General features: G+C 40.6%; 1 protein-coding gene across 1 annotated transcript; it reads right to left on the bottom strand.

Moving 5' to 3' along the window:
• Positions 1-7,891: 7,891 nt before the first annotated feature.
• On the bottom strand, positions 7,892-8,563 carry LOC110932466 (calmodulin-binding protein 25). The gene has a single exon (XM_022175797.1). It carries the CDS (start codon positions 8,561-8,563, stop codon positions 7,892-7,894), a length of 672 nt encoding a protein of 223 aa, XP_022031489.1.
• Positions 8,564-23,415: the final 14,852 nt, after the last annotated feature.

Genomic DNA, 23,415 nt, shown 5'->3' with positions numbered 1-23,415 from the left:
CGTGCCGACCTATTTACCAAAGCGTTTGACAAATCAAGATTTGACTTTTTATTATTGGTAAACGGCATCAAGGTCAAGCAAGAGTAAACCAACATCGGAAAATCATTTTTGTAAATACCTTTGTGTTTTAAATTTGTCTTAGTTTATTGATTTTAGGGGGAGTAAATCCAAAAATCTGAAAATCCAAAAACATCGAAAAATTTCAAAAACACAAAAACAATAGAAAAGCAAAAATGAGTTTCCTGGCGAGCAAAAGAGAAAATGATAATACATCAGTGGTCTATCCAAACCTCTTTAAACCTTAAATGAAAAACGATAAGCAGCTCTATATAAGATGTATCGGTAGGCTCACAATCATTTTAAAGTGTGCAGGGTGATATAAATCTTAAATCGACTGAAGACCAGGTGGGAACCATTCATTGGCATATGGTCTTAGTACCGAAATTTCGTTTGATAGATTGCCGAGGTTCTGAGATATTCGGTCTTTATGCTGCTTATCATCTGGGTATCATGGTTGTATCTTTTACCGAAAAATAACGGGGACGCAAGTCTAGATCTTCCATGATACTATACATACGTGTACATACTGCATTCGACCTCAATAAGTGATAAACAATCACATGTCCAAACAAATAAGTGATAAAATATCACATTTATCCGGGAGTCAAGTTCGTCTCTCTGCTGTACGGAAGTACTGACCTGTTCACGGACTTGCTCCTGTGCCCTCATGCATATGAAAATCAAGTTCCTCATAAATAAGTGATTTTATCACATAGGGCTTGTTTTCAAATCAAAATAAGTGAGAATCTCACATCATATACGGTCAAACAGATGATAATCGGTATACTCACCGGTAAGATGAACCTTCGTGCATACCTTGATACGGGAATGTGTCGTGATGTGGATGAACACCGGTCGGTAAGTATAAATCATATCTCAACGTATCCCCTCGCCATGATTACATCTGATAAGTTGAGCTTATGTGGACAACAATACCGATAATTGTTATAGGATGCTTATCTTAATGTTAACTAACTGAACAAAGAGAGTGTTTTGGCTTGACCGTGCACTGATATGATTCTCTTACCCTCGAAACTCGCAAAAAGAATGTCTGTATATATTTATTTACTGCTTAATTTTTATTGTCTTATTTTAAACAGTTTTGTCGTTTGGTGCATATCAGCACGACATTAGCGGTGATGTCGTTTGATAACACTCAAAGGATATTAAAATTGTTGTCTTTTAATTTATTCAAAAATACCAAAAAGATTTTAGGTGTGTTTTAATATAAACTTTATAAAAGCCAAAAAGATTTTATTTCTTCTTTATTTTCGATCGTACGATGTTGGATCTCGAGTCTTCGTTACCTGAAACCTGACTGAAAACCGAATTGACTAAATCTTCATAAACGGTCGAAATTTGCAAGTTTTTGAAAGTTAAATCTAAAATTGACAAATTTGTTAAACTTTCAAACTGTCGGACGGTGTTCGATTGTGACATGGTCATTCGTGTGTCATTTGTTTATATAAACTATATTCCAAGCAGTTGTTCTCATTACGCGTTTAGATTTCTTTCATGTGCAGATTCTAAAGGCAAGGAGAACATGGTCGATGACAAGCTTCGGAATGAAGACACGACGTGAAGGCCCTCAAAAGATGAAAATGATCGAGTTGCCGCTGACCATCATCAACACCACAAGGATCTCAAGCTATAAGGATCAAGTCTTTCACGAGCATAACTCAAGGGGGAGCTTATGTTAAGAGGGAGTTTGTCAACACACTTCCTACATGAAACGGGGAGTTTGTTGATACACTTTCTGCTTTCAAGACGTGAAGACCTTGAAGATCCTCCGACATTGAAGACTTGAAAGGACGTCAGAGACTTGAAGACACGAAAATCGAGACAAAGCTACAGCCAAGGGGGAGTTTGTTGGTGCACTTATGTCTGTACTTTGTCTGTATTTTGTCATGATACAAAACGATGTCTTTTGTTAGTCTGGGTTACGTCTTTTGTTGGTCTGTATAGGTGTTTTGATGTAAGTTTGACCAAGTGAACCATCCTCCTGGTTTGACTTGGCCAAACAGTTAACACATAGATTGTAAGTTTGTTGTGTCGAAGGATGTCATCGAAGGATTGTTTATATCCTTCGATGAGCTTGAAAGATAACCTTCGATGGATGCAGTTGGACCTCGAAGGATATACCATCCTTCGAGGTATATGTGGATCCTTCGATAGCTGTATGATCGACAGATCATCTTTCGAGCAGTCAATCTGATCCTTCGACCAGTCTAACTGTTATGGGTATATATATGGGTTCACTTCACAGAACAGATAGAAAGAAAAAAAGACATCCGATAGAGTTGTGTGTGAGTGTATGTGAGTGAACCAAGTCTTGTAGAGAGCATTTTCAGTTTGGTCAAGGGCTGTAACCGTGTCCACTGAAATACAAGAGAAAACTTTGATATCTTGTGTGTCTACTCTTTCTCTTTGTAGATTGTGTTCTCATAAAAACTACCGGTTTGCATTCTAGCTTGGATTCCGCACTTGCTAGAGTGTTAAACATAACAAGGATAAGGTTTAACCTCGACCTCCGGGGGACCTACAAAGTGTTTAGTATAATACTTTTTATTTTTAATCTTTTGCACTTCTTAATTGGTTTTGTATTAATGACTTTAATAACTAGTTGCTTATGTTGAAGGTGATTCTTCCTTATCGTGTGTCCGTAGTGTCTTGGCATTATTTTACTGTCTATATAAAATAAAAGATTTTCACCATTCATATCTCCACGGTCTATATGGAGGTATGTTGGCTCCCTGGTCGGGGGTTAAGGGAACGGTTTGGTAAGGGTCTTGCCCTTGTTCAGCGTTTAGAGGTCCTGCAAGGGACCTGGGTCAAATTTAGTAGGACCTCCTTCAATACCCAAAGGTATTGGATGGCGGGGGTCCAAACTCTTTGATCCCCTCATAAGTTAACTACTATTAATACTATAACCCGGCTATTTAGGACTGTATCCCTGCTGACTCAGACTACTTAGTCGAGGGTAACGTCACCTCCAAAAGAGGGGCCTACCATAATTTGCATTAATAACTTAATTAATTATCTTTCAATAATCCGACCCTTTAGGATTGTATCGTTGCTGACTCAAACTACTGGGTTGAGGGTAACGTCGCCTTCAAAAGAGGGGCCTACTACAATAACTAAGATAATCTCTTAAACAAGTGCAAAAGTGTGAAAATAATCAAAGGTTATACTAACACACGAGTCGGATCCAAGTGATTCATCTTGTCTATCTGTTTTTATTTTTATTTTATTTTTCAGCATTTAGTTAGTTTTATTTTCTTAGTTTAAAAATCTTTTTCTAACATTTTGATTTGATTAAACGTTGAGGATAAACTGGTACTAAAAGCTCTTGTGTCCTTGGACGACCTCGGTATCTTACCAACACTATACTACGTCCACGATGGGTGCACTTGCCCATATGTGTGTTTAGTGTTAGTAAATATCGTGTTTTATAAATTTAAAAATTGGCTAAAAAGTGTAAAAAGGGCTTAAAATATATATCTAAAATATATTACACTACATGGACCAAAGAAAAAAATGAGAGACGCTATATATGATTGTATAATCATGCATAATATGATATTAGAGACAAGGAAACGTGATATGTCAAAATTATATACGGGACGCTGTTCATGAAAATCCACAAGCAACAATGGATGAAAGAGTGTGCAATGCGAATCAAATGTGTTCTGAGTCAGCACATTCCGCGTTAGCAATGGATTTGATCCAACATGATCGGCAGTTTCGTATATTCCAAACGAGGGTGAATAAAAAGAGGAAGATGATGACGAAGGCCCAGATGAAGACGAGTCGGCGAAAGCGTAGATGAAAATTAAGACGAATTTTAATATTGTGCGTTCTTTAATTTTTGTGTAATTTTAATTTATTTAATAAAATATTATTTATCTTATAATGTCTTATTATTGACTAGACAGCTACATGTCGGATCATGCCAAAAGAAGGGCTTAAGGTTCACCACCACCACACATGTTCTAAAAACACGAACACCAACTGTTTAGTGGAGGGATCTAAAGACCACACATGTTCTAAAAACACGAACACCAACTGTTTAGTGGAGGGATCTAAAGTGTTATTCATGGTGAAAAGAGTGTTATTCTTTGAAATATTTTAGAAAGTTCTACTTTGAGAAGATGAATACGTAAAGATGATGTCATGCTTTAGTAAGAAGGGTGGAACAAGTCAACCAAAGTGACACATGGTGCGCTGAAATCAGCTTGGAATTAATGAAATTGCCAACCTCCATTCAGTCAACAAAATTCATAAATAATTGAGACTATGACTATTAACAACTACTGCTCTTTTGATTTTTATATTCATTCATTCATTTATTTTATCAAGTAAACTATAGTGATGGTTTTGTGTATGCATGTGCTATGTTGTTTACCTTTTATTTTTACAAAACTATTTACTCGGTGAATATTGGTTATAAAATCGTAACATATTTCATGAACAGATATTATATTATAGTATCAAGCTCTTGTATATATCCTATTGATTCTCATAATCAAGTCATTCATAGTCTTGATACTATGTGCTAGATTGTCAAATAGAATGTCTAATAGTCAAGAATGTGCAATAGTCAACATGCTTGGTGTAGGTATCCATCGTTTAAACAATTAAGATTATATTGATTTGTTTATTATAAAAAACTCTCAAATAATTTCATAGCTAAAGACTGTACTCACTAACCAGTAACCATATATACAGTAGCGTCTCTGAGAATTCACATACCCTTTTCGAGCTTCAAAAAATATGCGATTCCGTAATGTTTTATTATTATTTAAAAAAATCAAATTAGTATTGGGCTCAATAAATCTAATGCCAAGTGAGCTAAATTCTAAATTATAAAAAATGATTTGTAAATGGACTTATATTTGAATTGATATGTGTTTACTATTTAAAAAAAGTAACATATATATATCAGATTTTTTTTTTAATCAGGTGCCCCTAGAAATCACGAGCCTTATGCGGAGGTCCTTCCGCACACCATGAAAGCCGCCACTGCATATATACACATCTAGATTCTTACAACTTCACATGTACTTACTAATTAGTAACATCATGTTTGTTATTTTTTTTACTAGTAAGGTTAGAAAACGTGTTTCACATTACAATTTTACATATACTTACTAACTACTAACCATGTATACACATCCTACTACATCATGCTTATCAATTTTTCACTAGCCACACCATCAAGATAGTATGATATAAGCAATCAATATATTTATAATTTATAAAAAGAAAATTGTATGACAAGAGGTTAGTTAGTTTGACATCTATGGTCTAAGTAATCAAGATAGTATGGCATGGTCTATTCCTGACAAGTTGGTCTAGTTATTAACCTTTGTTTTCTTTCCTTGAGGTTCTAAGTTCAACTCCACTAGCATTAATGTGAGAGACATTGGTGGCAATAAAGTTTAGAACTAGACATCTCTGGATGTCGACAATTCGAAACCAAGCCGAACCGAGTTTTACTGCAGTGGGCCTTCGGGCAGACGTGTTTTCCCCGGAAGTGGTGGCTCGAGTATGCATCCAACTCTGACCGTTATGGATGAGCGAATCCATTTGCTCGATTGAGTGCATTCCAGTATGATTATCCGGTGATTTAGTTGACCATTCAAAGAAAAAGAAAAGTATGACATTATCCTAGTAATCAAGATAGTATGACGAATGTGATTTGTCACGCAATTCAAGAGGTCAACTCTATAAATCATGCTCTTACAATTATTTTCGGGTATGTCTAAATACACCATCCTATTTACTTGTTACACCCTTCCTTGTGAGAGGAAAAATAAGGTTTCCACTATTCTTGTACCTTGTAAATTTTATTTTCACATCATTTTTCACTGATTCTCTCTTTGTATATATTTATGTATGTATAGAGAAAATTAGAAAGAAGAAACATGTGAATACCAAGTGTAAAAAATAATAGACCACAAACTCAAGTTTGTGAGATGAGAAGATGTAACAAATAATAAATAGAAATAGAAAGGGTACGTTTAGTCATGTGAATAGAAAAAGTATTCTTAATAGGGAATCCCGCCTCAAGTTTTTGTGAGAAAAAGGTACATCAATGACTTTAAACTTATCAAAAAGAAAATACCTGGCTTTCATTGAATTATTATTATTATTATTAACATATATACAATTTCAAGCTGGGGGAATAGTGCCAGGCACATATATACAATTTCAAGCTGGAGGAATAGTGCCAGGCAGCTGCTTGGCACTCCCCATTAGGCCAACCTGTTTTTTGTTTTACATTCATTTTAAAATTACGTTTTTGCCACCAGCTCAAAATAAAATTATACTTTTTGTCTCCATCTTAAAATTACGATCTTGCCCTAAATTCAAAATTACGATTTTGCCTAGCACTCCCCCATTGGACCAACCAGTTTATTAATTTATATCCATTCTAAAATTACGTTTTTGCCCCTCTTTAAAACTAAGGTTTTGCCCACAGCTAAAAATAAATTACGATTTTGTCCCCAGCTCAAAATTACGATTTTTCCTTCCATTCAAAATAAAATTGTGGTTTTCCACTCAACTCAGAATTACCTTTTCGCCCGCAGTTAAAAATAAAATTTTGTTTTTGCCCCCAGCTAAAATTACGATCTTGCCCTCTGTTTAAAAATGTGATTTTTCCCCATTTAAAAAATTATAATTTCGCTCTCAGTTCAAAATTACGTTTTTTCCCCAGTTTAAAATAAAATTATGCTTTTGCCCCCAACTCAAAATTACGATTTTGCCCTCGGTTCAAAATAAAATTGTGGTTTTGCTTCTAACTTAAAATTATGATTGTGCCCTTAATTTAAATTTATATTACGCTGTTACCCCCAAGTTAAAAATTAGGAATTTGCCCCTGTGAAAATTTACAATTTTGCCCCTGATTCAAATTTACTACCATCACTTTAACTTTTAGAAAATTACGATTTAACCCAGTAAAAAAAAAAATACAACTTTTCCTCAGTTAAAAATTACAACATTGTCATTGTTTTAGTTTTTTTTTTTTTATCAAAACTATAAAAATGTTTTGTTTTAATTGGTTGACTCGATTTAATTATTTTTCGTATCAATGAGCTGCCTAACACTCATTCATTATTCGGCCAACGCCCCGCAACGCGGACGGGGCATCTACTAGTATCAAAACATTTATATATTGCCTTTTAACTTCTCTAAAGAAAATATCTTGGCTTTAATTAATTAAAATGTAAAAAGTTAAAACATGTATAGCGTTAAAAAGTCTATACACCATTTAGTTATTTTTTTAAAGACGATCATCTTGTTGGATCGGATGGTGTGGGGCAACGTTCCCGTTGCCCCCAACCATCTTAGCTAGGTGGCACTTCTTACACAACCCTGTCTTCGCCAAGAAGGGTGTCTATTCTTGGCCTCCGCCAAACCGATAGCAGGCATTAGAAGAAGTAAGTCATGAGAAGCACGTGCATAAACCAGTCAGATTTGAATTTATTATTATTTTTTTAATAAAGTTAAAAAAGAGCAATACAGAAAACGTTATTCTAGGCCGTGTAAGTTAACAATAAAACACCCACTTATATATCGTCTACTTGGCGCTGATATAACACAGGTTTTATCCTAAACCAACCTAGCCTTAAATGAACGGAATATTATTAACAGAATCTAATCAATTAATTATCTTTTAACCATTTACGTTTCATACCACTTTTCACGATCTCATTCAACTTTTAATCAGAAAAGTTCACTTTCCTTTAAAATATTTATAATTTATAAAATAAAAAAAAACAAAATCCCTAAAACAAAACAATAACAAAAAACACCAAAACTACATTTAAATCGACGACTCAAGCGTCGGAAAACTAGAACACGAATAAAAATCAACTCCAACTCCACCGTTCTCCGTCACGTGACCACCATTCTCCGTCACGTGACTCCTCGCCGGAAAAGTACCAGAAACCGGAATCCGTCGCGTATTATTATTCTGAACATCAAGCAAGTAAGCTGACGTGTCCAACGTCGGCAACAACCCTTGCAACTTATTAACCAACGGCTGCCGGAGCGGCTCCGGCTTCAACACCGTAAAATCCGGCAACTTCCCGTCAGCTAACTTGACTCCAGTCACTTCCTGCACCATACGCCTAAAGTTGGTCGGATCCGTCTGAATAAACGTAGTGGTAGCACGTGACCTCGCACGTGACTTCCTCTTGGTCGCCGTTTTACCCATCGTAACACCTAGACGGTTAGAATGAGAATGAAGTTTGGATCCAGGTGTTTCGGGATCGGATCCAGATCCGGATCCGGTTACAGTTGAAGGAGTAGGACTGCAATAATCACTGGGATTGAGTAAAAAAGAGTTGTCGGAAATGGGTTGATTGAAGAGTGATTGCTGTAAAGCAAGGGTTAGGGCGGAGTCGGTTTCTCTGGCGAATGATGTGTCGGGGTAAAATGGATCGGTTATGAGGGATCTGAAGTTCCATGGGGCCAAATTGTCGAAGGAAGCCATTGATGGATTGTTCTGGAAGTTGATGTGATGAGAATAATAATGATAAGGTTTATTTTGAATGCATTTGGGGGTGAATGGAATGAAATGGGAGTAGAAGGGAGGGGTGGAGGTTGTTGATAAATAGAGTGGGAAGGAAGAAAAACGCGTTTTCTGATGACACGCGTCAAAGGAGGTCGTGTCACCATTGGGGTACGGAAGACGACTTATCTGCTTGCCAGTACAGCTTTGACTCATACAAACCTTCATTTTTATTCTTTTATTTAATTAATTTAATTTAATTAATTTAATAAATGCTAAATATTATTTGCGTGTTGAGCGGGTTTAAGAACAACAATCTATGTATCATCTCTTTATTAATTTTGAGTACTTCGTTTGATTCCATAAAATAGGAATAAACAGTGAATCGATATATAGAGGTGTTATATTAATTCTATTAACGTTTAATTTGATTTTTTTTTTTTACTTTTAGTTGCACCTGGCAAACGGGTCGGGTCGGGTCGGGTTGGGTCATGGGTCAAAACGGGTTCGGGTCGAAACGGGTTCGGGTCGAAACGGGTCAATTAAAAAAAGGGTTGTTTCGGTTCGGGTCGAAACGGGTTCGGGTCAAAACGGGTTCGGGTCGGAACGGGTTCGGGTCAGAACGGGTTCGGGTCAGAACGGGTTTCGGGTCGGGTCGGGTCGGGTGGGGTTGGTTAAAAAATGTTTTATTAACTATCATATTTATTTTAATAGTAACTGTGTAGCTTATTATTTGAATCTTGAATTTATTAGCAAGAGATTAGTATGTTATAGTTGACGATCGAGTTGTATGATTTTATGTGTTTAAGTCGATGATTGAGTAACTCAAGGATTATTAAATTTTAAACTCTCAGTTCTGTAAACATTTTATTACCATTTCGTATCTCTTATAAACTAATGCTTGGTATGCCATTTAAGGTCAGGGCTCTTATGAAACGGTAAGCGTCGAAACGGTTCGCGTCGAAACGGTACGGGTCGAAACGGTACGCGTCGAAACGTTACGCGTCGAAACGGTTTGAGTCGAAACGGTTCGCGTTGAAACGGTACGCGTCGAAACGGTACGATTCGAAACGGTACGTGTCAAAACGGTACGGATCGAAACGGTACGGGGTACGGGTCGAAACGGTTGGCGTCGAAACGGTACGGGTCGAAACGGTACTGGTCGAAACGGTACGGGTCGAAACGGTTCGCGTCGAAACGGTACGCGTCGAAACGTTACGCGTCGAAACGGTTTGAGTCGAAACGGTTCGCGTCGAAACGCTACGCGTCGAAACGGTACGATTCGAAACGGTACGTGTCAAAACGGTACGGATCGAAACGGTACGGGGTACGGGTCGAAACGGTTCGCGTCGAAACGGTACGGGTCGAAACGATACTGGTCGAAACGGTACAGGTCGAAACGGTTCGGGTCGAAACGGTTCGCGTCGAAACGGTTCGCGTCGAAACGGTTCACGTCGAAACGGTACACGTCGAAACGGTACACGTCGAAACGGTACTATTCGAAATGGTACCGGTCGAAACGGTACGCGTCGAAACGGTACGGTACGGGTCGAAAGGGTACGAAACTCATCCCGACCCGAAACTCGTCTCGTGCGGAAACTCGTGTCGGCCCAAAACCCGTTGCAATCCGAAACCCGTCACATGCAGAGACCCGTGTCGGCCCGAAACCCGACCCGGACCGGCCCCGTTCCGATCTATAACTTGCGTCGTGCCGAAACCCGTCTCGACCCGAAACTCAATTTGAACTGAACCCGTTCCGATCCAAAATCCCTTTCATGCCGTAACCCGTCTCGTGCGGATACTTGTGCCGGCTCGAAACCCATTCCGACCCAAAATCTACCCTATTTCTTTAAGACACTAACCCACATTGACCCAATTCTTTAATGTTGTCGACCCGTTTTGACCCGAAAATAACAAGATGGAATTTGAAGTGACCCATTATGACCCATTTAGTTAAAATATCTTACCCAAACCAACCCATATAATTTTAAAAGCAACCCAAACTGACCCGCTTGGAAGACTTTGGGTCAAGATTGCCCCCTCTACTTTTAGTGGTAATTGAAAGTTGGATCGAAAAAGTGGCTAACCGAACCGAATAACAGAATATAAATTCGGTTACGATTACGGTTACGATTAACACGGAATAACTTATTTTAACCAAAAAGTAAGTTCGATCATTGTTTACAGATCCAACACAAAACTATTTACAATGACTATTTGGGAATCTATATTGAACCAAAAGATAATTAGACATCCAAGAAAATTCTACCTCAATTTGTAATTCAAATCTCGTACACGTCAATTGAACCAAAAGATAATTAGACATCCAAGAAAATTATATTATATATACTATAAATTAGCAAAGTTATTGTGCATAACAAGTTCTACATTGTGCTTTGCACATTTTTCAAAAAAAAAACTTGATTTTTTACTTTTAACCCAAAGGTTTTTACCTTTTGCAATTTTAACCCTATATAATTTGTTTTTTAACTTTAACCCAAAACTTTTCATTATTTGCAATTTAACTTCACAACTTTTGTCACTTATACTTTTCATCTTCCGCAAATTTTCGTTTTACGTATATTTCTAAATTTTTTGTGTTAATATGACGCAACGTGCATGTGTGGTTCAACGTTTTTGCCTCTATTTTTCCATGTTTGACAGGTTCGTCGCAACACACATATCTTAGGTCGAGTCAGTGTTGGTGGTCGATGACGGTTGTGTGACATTAGTACTATTTGACACCGTTTTACGCCCCGCTGCAATGCGAGGTGTGCTTTGGGGGTTTTCTAAAGAAAAAATGGATATGCATATGGTTGTCGTAACGTTGGCTTTGGGAGTTTTCCAAAAAAAATGATTTTTATTTACTTTTCACCCAAAAGTATTTAATAAATTACTTTTAACCTAAAACTATTTTTTTTTTACTTTTAACTCAAAACTTTTTATCTTCTGCAATCTATCCTTATAACTTTTTTTACTTTCAACTTTGGTCATTTACAGTTTTCATTTTCCACAAATTTTTCGCTTTATACTTGGTTCTAAATTTTGTGATTTAACACATCGCAACGTGTCTTTGGCTTAACATTTTTATGTTTCGTTCTAAATTTTGCGAGTTAACACGATGCAACGTGTGTGTGTGGGTGAATGTTTTCCATCGTCTATTTTTTTCCCGTTTGATAGGTTTAACATAACGTGCGGGTCCTAGATCGACTTAGTTATAACTAAAGAATCCCCGCCGCATTGCGGGGGGTCGCAATCCTAGTTCTACCTTAATTTGTAATCCAAATCTCTTACACGTCAATTAAAACCTATAAGAGAAATAGACATTCACAAACTAAAATCCAAACACAGTTGATTATTAACTAAAACCAAAAAGTTAAACGGATTTAAGTTATGAGAAAAGAGACTTACATGCAAAAATGGGAGGAGGTGTGGGGTGACTTAAATGTTTGTGTAGCTTCAACCCCTTGCTCGTTCTTGAGTTTATCCCAACAATCTTTTGCTTGACCTTTCAATTGGCCGGTTACATAAGCCATGAAATCACTCACATCACAATGGGTTCATTCAAAGACACCTTCCATGTCGCTTATCCACCTTTAACAAGCAAACGGATCTACCTCTTCGTTATAAATCGGAGGTTTACATGCCATAAACATGTCGTATGACCAAGCCTTCTTTTCCTTGGCCTTATCTTTTTCTTGGATAAGGCTCTCTTTTAGCTCATTCATTCTATCATCTACAACCGATGAATTATAAGTCCCAAAACCGAGATCACAATGATATCGCACAACTCGTAAGGTGGCGGAATCACACAAACAAGTTGCAAAGAAACAAAAGAGATGAAAGAAGGATTCTTTGATTCAATGATTCAACCTTGCATACAACCTAGTTGTTGTCTAATACAAGATTTGTCTCAAAAACCACCAACCATGCACCTATGACATAACATTCTATTTATAGTAAGTGGTTAGGGAGGAGGCTCCCTAAACCCTAGGCCCAACTTACCTAAAAAGCCCAAATTACATCATTAACCCAAAATTCTTTCTAATCCACTAAACTACTTATCCATAAACCTTCAAGGGCCTAACAATCTCCCCCTAGGTTTACTGGATTAATAGTTGCATCAGACCTGAGGACCACCTTGTTCTTCTTCTGGAGCAAACAAACGATTCATCAGAATGTTAGCAGCAGCGCTTGTCCAGGCCTTTGCACACTCTTCATATTTCTCATTGGTCTGGATTTGATAATTCTTAAGAACCATGATATCTTCTTCATGAAAACTCATCAGGTCATATGAATTCGGGATCCTGATGGATTGCTCTTCAAGGACAATAGCAGCTTCGACCATTTTAGGATCATAGGCCCAGAACTTGAAGTTTCTCAAAATTCATCTTTCAAACTTCTTTGCAATTGGAATGATCTTCTCTTTGTCGGTAGCTGGCCAGATCACGGATTTGACAGTGCGCTTGGTGTGAGGGTCACGAACACCTGCATTTCTTCTGATAGTTGTCTCAGCAGTCTTCATTGTGGCAAAGTTGCTTTTCACTTTTCTTTCAAGTCTAGAGTGGAATGCCCAACCTCTATCTCTTCGATTTAGATCTGGATCATAAAAGGGAGCACGCAGAAGGCTCTTCAAATCAATCTTCGTCCAAGACTCAAATTGACTTTCCTTAGCATAATATTCTCTGTGACCACTTTTGCGTGTAATCAGCCACATCTGCTTGTCATGCTCATACCTCCAACATGCAACTTCGGATTTGTTCCATGTCACACCCCCAAAATCCACCTGCGGATAACACCCGCTTCGGGGGCGTGACTGACCAGGATCCAGCCACCAATTATACCGAATACTTAAGTTGTTAACAAAAGTAATACTTACTATTCATAAGCTTAGCAAATATTAAGTTCAGAGTTTAAAGTTTTAAGTTCAAAACAGTAATAAGTAGCGGAAGCATAAGTAAGGTAGTTTAAAACAAAGTTCATGATTCAAAATAAGGTAACGCCCAACACAAGGGTGAACAGACACTACACGTTCCCAAGCTGCAAGCTCCATCGTCACTGGTTACCTGCAAAGCATGCAGTAAGGGGTCAACAATAATGCTGAGTGAGTTCACTAGTTGTCCAGTTTTAATTACCAAAAACTTTGTTTCACCGGTTAATTTATCCGTTTATACATGCCCTGGGGAGCTACCCCAAAAGTTAGCGACTAAACTGTTTTTCCAATACCGAACACTAGGTAACCGTTGCGTATCCGCAGGATGCCCCGATGTCAATGTTCTATCATCATTGACGAATATCTGAGTACATTAGTTCACGCCCGTCCCAAACCAGGGCACGGTGTGAGGCTGGTAAACACCTAAATAGCGCTATCAACTAATAACCCGCTCGCCTAACCCGACGACTAATCGGTATCTGTAGTAGGGACTTGAGTGATAGAGTTTCGTTTAGTGCCGTTAGTTGCAATCTGTATAAACAGTAATTAACCAAAAGGTTTCCCAATACCCGGGAAGGAAAAGTAAGTTTTGTTCCCAATGACTAGGGAAGGTATGTAAATGGTATCCCCTTTTACCAGGGGATAGGATTGTTTTAGTCTCGTGTCCCAAACCACCGGGACGCATGCTTTTAAGTTGTGAACTCACCTTGGGTTGCTCGGTAGGTTTAGGTTACTTGTCAATCACGTTGGTCACCACGTCCTAACATGGTTACCGGTATAGGTCAGGTTCGGTGCACAAGCATTCACGTAAAACACATATAGGCACGTATCAAGCATATAAGTAAACAGTCATTGGGTTATTGGGCCGGCCTAAACAATTAAACAGTCAACCGCATCACATAGTCCATTTAACAGATAGTCCAAGTTAACACAGAATGGCCCAATAACCAAAATGGACAGCCCACTCGCAACCAGCTTGTCTCGAGTCGCAACCAGGTGGTCTCGGCTTGTCTCGTTATGGTTGCGAGTCGCAATCGTGGTCTCGAGTTGTCACGTGTTGGTTGCGAGTCGCAACCGTCGTAGTCTCGAGTCGAAATCTCGTGGTTTCGACTTGTCATGCTTTGGTTGCGAGTCGCAACCGTGTGGTTTCGAGTCGTAATGCCGTCGTTGCGAGTCGGAATGCTTCCGTTGCGAGTCGGAATGCTGTCGTTGCGAGTCGTAATCTGTCACTTTCATATACACGTGATGATGCAGAAAAGACAGTCCAAATTGTACATATGGAATCAGACCCATATTTGGAAACAGCCAATAGGGTTTCTACAAACACTTTTCCTAATTTTGACCATATACAACAATAGATCAAACATTACCATTTTAAAATCTTCAAACTATCTTCAACAAGTTCATCAAGTTCATAGTTTTTTTTTCTAGGGTTTTCATGCCAACATAATCACACATTTTGGACCGAAAATCACCTATTTCTAACAAGATTAATATGCAAGAACAAGTAAAACATACACTTAGTGGCATTAACATAACTCGGTTGGCCCTAAACATCCTTAAACCATTATTCCATAACCATTTAAGCATGTTAGCAAGTATCATACATAGGGTTTAACACACATAGTCAAAACTTCACAATCTTCCTAAAAATCATGCATAGTATTTCTAACCAAGCATAATACTTCTAGTTCATTTAACCAACATAAATCTTATACACAAAAGATACACAAAGATAACACTAACCGGTTATGAAAGGAGGAGCCGAAAACAAAGAAAAGAGAACCGAGAAGATGGAGTGTCCGAATTGGTCTTGACCGAGTTTCCTTGTCCGAGATCCTTGAGCTTGAACCGAAAGTTTGGAAGAGTTTGGATGTTGTTGGCTTGGGGTTTTTAGTTGAGAGAAAATAGAAGAGGTGTGTGTTTGTTTGGTGTAACAAATGAAGGAAATGAGGAGGAGGTGGGATATATATTCATAGGGTGTTTCGGGTTGGGCTTGGGGGTTTCGACCCAAACCGGTTACGGCCCAAAGGCCCACTCGAAACCAAGAGGCCCACTCGCAACCGCCCGGTTGCGAGTCATGGTCTCGGGTCGTGGTTTCGGCTCTCATATAAATATATACATAATACATACATATCACACATATCATGCAAAAATCACGTTTCCATTTAATAATATATATATACACACAAAATATTACAAGGTGATCGTTCGGAAAAACCTCGAGTGTCACATTATCCCCAAGTTTTAAGAACTTTCGTCCCGAAAGTTGAAGCAGCCACTGCCAAGCTAGCGTGTTTCAACGGGGTGTCACATCATCCCCCCGTTAGTTTGGAATTTCGTCCCGAAATTCGGCTGTAGCTTCAGTGCTGGGGTTTTCGTTTGGGAATAACTGGGGATACTTGGACTTCATCTGGTCCTCCCGCTCCCAGGTAAACTCTGGGCCGCGCCGTGAGTTCCAACGAACTCGTACAAGGGGTATCTGGCTACGTTTGAGGGTTTTGATCTCTCGATCCATGATCTCAATCGGTTCCTCAGTAAAGTGTAGCTGTTCATCAATCGTCAGTTCCTTAAAAGGAATTACAAGTGTCTCATCCGACAAACACTTCTTCAGGTTAGATACGTGAAAAACGTTGTGCACTGCACTCAGCTCTGCAGGCAGGTTTAATCTATAAGCAACCTTACCGATCTTCTCGGTAATTTCGAATGGTCCAACATATCTTGGATTCAGCTTGCCCCGTTTACCGAAACGGACCACACCCTTCCAGGGTGAGACTTTAAGTAGAACCCGGTCCCCGACCTGGAATTCTAACGGTCTCTTACGCTTGTCAGCGTAGCTTTTCTGACGGTCACGAGCTGCCGCCATGCGTTGACTGATCTGGGAAATCTTTTCTGTTGTGTCTACCACTAGTTCTGGGCCTGTGAGTTGACTGTCACCTATTTCCGCCCAGCAAAGAGGTGATCGGCATTTACGACCGTACAATGCCTCAAAAGGTGCCGCCTGAATACTGGTGTGGTAGCTGTTGTTGTAGGAGAATTCCACCAACGGTAGATGCTTCTCCCAGTTCTTGCCAAAATCGATCACACATGCTCTAAGCATGTCTTCCAGGGTTTGGATGGTGCGTTCAGACTGCCCATCCGTTTGCGGATGATAAGCGGTGCTCATGTCCAAACGTGAGCCAAAGGATTTGTGCATAGCTTGCCACAATTCGGAAGTAAAACGAGCGTCTCGATCGGAAATAATAGAAGTTGGCACCCCGTGCCTGGAGACTACTTCCTTTAAATAGATTTCTGCCAAGGTAGAAAACTTGTCTGTTTCCTTAATGGCCAGAAAGTGTGCAGACTTAGTCAAACGATCTACTATCACCCAAATAGTATCATTCCCGCGTTGAGATCTAGGTAGCCCTGTAACAAAATCCATGGAAATCTGTTCCCATTTCCATTTCGGGATTTCGGGTTGCTGTAGTAGGCCTGCTGGTTTCTGATACTCGATCTTGACTCTTGCACAGGTCAAACATTTGCCAACATAGGTTGCTATGTGGGCTTTCATGCCAGGCCACCAGTATGTGGTTTTCAAGTCGTGGTACATCTTATCTGCACCAGGATGTACTGAATAACGGGACTTATGGGCTTCGTCCATCACAAGCTCTCGTAGGTCTCCGTAAAGTGGGACCCAAATGCGCCCTGCCACATAGTAGGCGCCGTCCTCTTTCTGTTCTAGCTGTTGTCTTGATCCTCGCAGGGACTCAGCCCTGATGTTTTCCGGTTTCAGAGCTTCAATCTGAGCATTTCGAATCTGGGTAGGGAGACTAGACTGGATGGTAAGTTGTAATGCTCGCACGCGCCGTGGTATAGTGTCCTTTCGGCTGAGGGCGTCTGCCACGACATTGGCCTTGCCCGGATGGTACTTGATGGCGCATTCATAATCATTCAGAAGTTCGACCCATCGACGTTGTCGCATGTTTAACTCCTTCTGCTTGAAGATATGCTCGAGACTCCTGTGATCGGTGTAAATGGTGCACTTGGTACCGTACAGGTAATGTCTCCATATCTTAAGCGCAAATATTACCGCTCCCAGTTCCAAATCATGCGTTGTGTAGTTCCTTTCATGTGTCTTAAGTTGTCGAGAGGCGTAAGCAATAACTTTCTCGCGTTGCATCAACACGCAACCGAGCCCATGAATAGACGCATCGCAGTAAACCACAAAGTCGTCCGTTCCTTCAGGTAACGAGAGAATAGGAGCACTGCAGAGGTTATCCTTAAGCCTCTGAAAAGCAGATTCCTGTGCTTCATTCCACTTGTAGGTGATGCCTTTCTGAGTGAGTGTCGTGAGAGGTTGTGCAATCTTAGAGAATCCCTGAATAAATCTGCGGTAGTAACCTGCCAATCCTAAGAATTGGCGAACTTCAGTGGGAGTCTTAGGGGTAGGCCAATTCTTTATAGAGTCGATCTTTGCAGGGTCGACGTGGATTCCGTCCTTGTTAACCACGTGCCCAAGGAAATGGACTTCTCGAAGCCAGAAGTCGCATTTCGAGAACTTGGCATACAGTTGCTCATTGCGAAGGAGTTCGAGGATAAGGCGTAGGTGTTGTTCATGCTCTTCCTGACTTTTCGAGTAGATCAAGATGTCGTCTATAAACACAATCACGAATTTGTCGAGGTAGGGTTTGCATACTCGGTTCATAAGATCCATGAACACTGCAGGGGCGTTGGTCATTCCGAAGGGCATAACGAGGAATTCATAATGACCATAACGAGTTCTGAATGCAGTTTTGGAGATGTCTTCGTTACGGACCCTTAACTGATGGTAGCCGGATCGCAGGTCAATCTTAGAGTAGTAGCTCGATCCTTGCAGTTGATCAAACAAATCGTCGATTCGAGGGAGAGGGTAACGATTCTTGATGGTAACCTTGTTCAACTCACGATAGTCAATGCACATTCGGAACGTGCCATCCTTCTTCTTAACAAAGAGTACCGGTGCTCCCCAGGGTGATGAACTAGGGCGGATAAATCCTTTATCCAATAGTTCTTGTAGTTGCGTCGAGAGTTCCTTCAATTCTGCGGGGGCTAGTCGATAAGGCGCACGAGCTATAAGCGCTGCTCCGGGAGCTAGCTCGATTTGGAATTCGACCTGACGATGGGGAGGGAGTCCAGGTAATTCCTCAGGAAATACCTCGGGATAGTCGCGTACTACTGGAAAGTCTTCAATCCTCTTTTCCTTTTCCTGCGTGTTGGTAACAAGTGCCAAGATAGCGGTGTGCCCTTTCCGTAAACACTTCTGGGCCTTCAAGAACGAGATAACGCCTGAGACTTCTCCGCCTTTGCCACCTTGTACAATGAGGGGTTTGCCAGAACGGCGAGGAATACGAACTGCTTTCTCTTGACAAAGGATCTCAGCGCGATGCTTGGATAACCAATCCATACCAATAACGACGTCGAAGCTTCCAAGAGTAACAGGGAAAAGGTCGATACTAAATGTCTGACCAGACAACTCTAGTTTGCAACCCTTGACAACGTGTGAGGCCTCGATGTTTCTACCATTAGCTAACTCGACGACATGAGGAGAACTTAGTAACGAAAGCGGACGCTTAAGCTTCTTACTAATACGTAGGGATACATAACTAGCATCGGCACCGGAATCAAATAACACAGAAACATAACGATCATCGAGTAGGAACTTACCCGCCACGACATTGGGGTCATTCCTTGCTTCACCAGCTCCAATCACGAAAGCTCTTCCTCTAGCACCATTCCCAGCATTGTTGTTCTGATTGTTGTTCCCAGCTCCCTGATTATTGTTGCGGTTCTGATTCAGTTCAGGGCAATCCTTCTTAAAGTGTCCCTCAGCTCCACACTTAAAACATGCCCGGTTGTTTCCCTGCTGCTGTTGCTGTTGGGGTTGTTGCTGATTCTGTCTAGCTGGGAACTGACTTCTACAATCCTTGGCTTCGTGCCCCATCTTGTGGCATCGCTGACACTGGCCCTTGTTACACGTCCCATGGTGGTGTCTGTTACACTTGTTGCACTTTGGGTAGCTTCCCCGGTAGCCACCCTGTTGCTGGGTGCCTTTGCTGTTTTCAGTTTTCCTTTGCTGTGCTGGGGCCTGAGTGGGGTTAGCATCCTTGCTTTGACTTCCTTCCCACTTACGCTTGCTGTCACTAGAAGTTCCAACAGTGGCACTAATCCTTTTGGGCAACCGGCCCTCTTCTACGGCCTGATCTGTAAGTTTGTGAGCAAGTCGAACAATCGGCTGAATGGTAGTGTGGTTGGCTGAAGTTACATGGCTTCGAATCTCTGGAGCCAAACCCTTGATGTACAGTTCGATCCTTCGGTACATTGGTCGAGACATGTTCGGGCAAAGAGCAGCATAGTCATTGGACAACTTGGTGTAAGTTTCAATTTCCGACCCAACCATCTTGAGTTCATAGTACTCGTTCTCAAGCTTGTGGATGTCATCCCGGTGACAGTATTCATCCTTAATCATATCCTTGAAATCCTCCCATGCCGTAGCATTTGCAGTTTCCAAACCAAACATCTGAATCTGCGCCTTCCACCAAGAAAGCGCGCTTCCTTCAAGCGTAGCAGTAGCAAATTTCACCCAATTTGCAGGCGGACACTCGCAAACAGCAAAAACAGCTTCAATTTTCTCAATCCAATGCAGAAGACCTATGGCACCCTCAGTGCCGTTGAAAGGGAGAGGCTTGCAATCCATGAAAGTTTTGAAAGTACACACTGGTGGTTGCGCAGGTGCATGCTGACCTGTTCGTGAGAAGCGAAGCGTATAGGTTTAGAGGCGAAAAGTCGATGTGGCGGTAGGATCTAAACATCCTAAAACAACGAGCTTACCTATAGGGTGAGCTGCAAAAGCCGCAGCCACTGTGTTGAGCAGGTTAGTGAACTGAGCCTGCGTCATGTTAATGTTTCCTCTTCCGCGTCCACTCATTGTCTTCATAACCAGAAAACATAGTATGAGTGTGATGTCGTAGTGTAGCGAGAATGAGATAGAAGAGAGAGGTGTATCTATCTAGTTTAGGCACACTAGTACGTATAGCATAACAGGAACATAAAGCAAACAAGTAAACACTGGTCCGAGCTATGAGGTCAAAAGTGTCGAGCCTTGCACTTAGAGTGTAGTGTCGTTACGAGTCACGGGTTATAGTCTGGTTTTCTCCAAAAAGATTTTTCCTTTTTAAAACCAAGTTCACTATAACCAATGGCTCTGATACCAATCTGTCACACCCCCAAAATCCACCTGCGGATAACACCCGCTTCGGGGGCGTGACTGACCAGGATCCAGCCACCAATTATACCGAATACTTAAGTTGTTAACAAAAGTAATACTTACTATTCATAAGCTTAGCAAATATTAAGTTCAGAGTTTAAAGTTTTAAGTTCAAAACAGTAATAAGTAGCGGAAGCATAAGTAAGGTAGTTTAAAACAAAGTTCATGATTCAAAATAAGGTAACGCCCAACACAAGGGTGAACAGACACTACACGTTCCCAAGCTGCAAGCTCCATCGTCACTGGTTACCTGCAAAGCATGCAGTAAGGGGTCAACAATAATGCTGAGTGAGTTCACTAGTTGTCCAGTTTTAATTACCAAAAACTTTGTTTCACCGGTTAATTTATCCGTTTATACATGCCCTGGGGAGCTACCCCAAAAGTTAGCGACTAAACTGTTTTTCCAATACCGAACACTAGGTAACCGTTGCGTATCCGCAGGATGCCCCGATGTCAATGTTCTATCATCATTGACGAATATCTGAGTACATTAGTTCACGCCCGTCCCAAACCAGGGCACGGTGTGAGGCTGGTAAACACCTAAATAGCGCTATCAACTAATAACCCGCTCGCCTAACCCGGCGACTAATCGGTATCTGTAGTAGGGACTTGAGTGATAGAGTTTCGTTTAGTGCCGTTAGTTGCAATCTGTATAAACAGTAATTAACCAAAAGGTTTCCCAATACCCGGGAAGGAAAAGTAAGTTTTGTTCCCAATGACTAGGGAAGGTATGTAAATGGTATCCCCTTTTACCAGGGGATAGGATTGTTTTAGTCTCGTGTCCCAAACCACCGGGACGCATGCTTTTAAGTTGTGAACTCACCTTGGGTTGCTCGGTAGGTTTAGGTTACTTGTCAATCACGTTGGTCACCACGTCCTAACATGGTTACCGGTATAGGTCAGGTTCGGTGCACAAGCATTCACGTAAAACACATATAGGCACGTATCAAGCATATAAGTAAACAGTCATTGGGTTATTGGGCCGGCCTAAACAATTAAACAGTCAACCGCATCACATAGTCCATTTAACAGATAGTCCAAGTTAACACAGAATGGCCCAATAACCAAAATGGACAGCCCACTCGCAACCAGCTTGTCTCGAGTCGCAACCAGGTGGTCTCGGCTTGTCTCGTTATGGTTGCGAGTCGCAATCGTGGTCTCGAGTTGTCACGTGTTGGTTGCGAGTCGCAACCGTCGTAGTCTCGAGTCGAAATCTCGTGGTTTCGACTTGTCATGCTTTGGTTGCGAGTCGCAACCGTGTGGTTTCGAGTCGTAATGCCGTCGTTGCGAGTCGGAATGCTGCCGTTGCGAGTCGGAATGCTGTCGTTGCGAGTCGTAATCTGTCACTTTCATATACACGTGATGATGCAGAAAAGACAGTCCAAATTGTACATATGGAATCAGACCCATATTTGGAAACAGCCAATAGGGTTTCTACAAACACTTTTCCTAATTTTGACCATATACAACAATAGATCAAACATTACCATTTTAAAATCTTCAAACTATCTTCAACAAGTTCATCAAGTTCATAGTTTTTTTTTCTAGGGTTTTCATGCCAACATAATCACACATTTTGGACCGAAAATCACCTATTTCTAACAAGATTAATATGCAAGAACAAGTAAAACATACACTTAGTGGCATTAACATAACTCGGTTGGCCCTAAACATCCTTAAACCATTATTCCATAACCATTTAAGCATGTTAGCAAGTATCATACATAGGGTTTAACACACATAGTCAAAACTTCACAATCTTCCTAAAAATCATGCATAGTATTTCTAACCAAGCATAATACTTCTAGTTCATTTAACCAACATAAATCTTATACACAAAAGATACACAAAGATAACACTAACCGGTTATGAAAGGAGGAGCCGAAAACAAAGAAAAGAGAACCGAGAAGATGGAGTGTCCGAATTGGTCTTGACCGAGTTTCCTTGTCCGAGATCCTTGAGCTTGAACCGAAAGTTTGGAAGAGTTTGGATGTTGTTGGCTTGGGGTTTTTAGTTGAGAGAAAATAGAAGAGGTGTGTGTTTGTTTGGTGTAACAAATGAAGGAAATGAGGAGGAGGTGGGATATATATTCATAGGGTGTTTCGGGTTGGGCTTGGGGGTTTCGACCCAAACCGGTTACGGCCCAAAGGCCCACTCGAAACCAAGAGGCCCACTCGCAACCGCCCGGTTGCGAGTCATGGTCTCGGGTCGTGGTTTCGGCTCTCATATAAATATATACATAATACATACATATCACACATATCATGCAAAAATCACGTTTCCATTTAATAATATATATATACACACAAAATATTACAAGGTGATCGTTCGGAAAAACCTCGAGTGTCACATTCCAGACCTCATCATGATGAGAAGATCCCAATTCCATTACAAGCCTGTCTTGCCTCTTCGTGGGATCCTTCAACTGAAAGTTTTCATCAAGAGGATTTAAATCTTGATTCTTCATCACCAACAATTTCTTGCCGCCCTGCTTTTCTTTTTCTTTCTGTTTCTCTTTCTCTAGCCTTTTCTTTGACTTGCTGCTTCTTTTCTTTGGCTTAGCAACCAGATAAGCCTCTAAAGCAGTTGCACGTTCTGCTTCAGCTGTTACATGAGCTG

Source organism: Helianthus annuus, chromosome 6 (genome assembly GCF_002127325.2).
Source record: "Helianthus annuus cultivar XRQ/B chromosome 6, HanXRQr2.0-SUNRISE, whole genome shotgun sequence".
Taxonomy (NCBI): Eukaryota; Viridiplantae; Streptophyta; class Magnoliopsida; order Asterales; family Asteraceae; genus Helianthus; species Helianthus annuus.
The sequence above is the reverse complement of the archived record's forward strand: the minus strand, read 5'-3'. Positions and strand labels throughout refer to the sequence as shown.

What these genes read in the sequence shown, in the direction of transcription:
- LOC110932466 (XM_022175797.1), bottom strand. Translation starts at nt 8,563, where the DNA reads ATGGCTTCCTTCGACAATTTGGCCCCATGGAACTTCAGATCCCTCATA.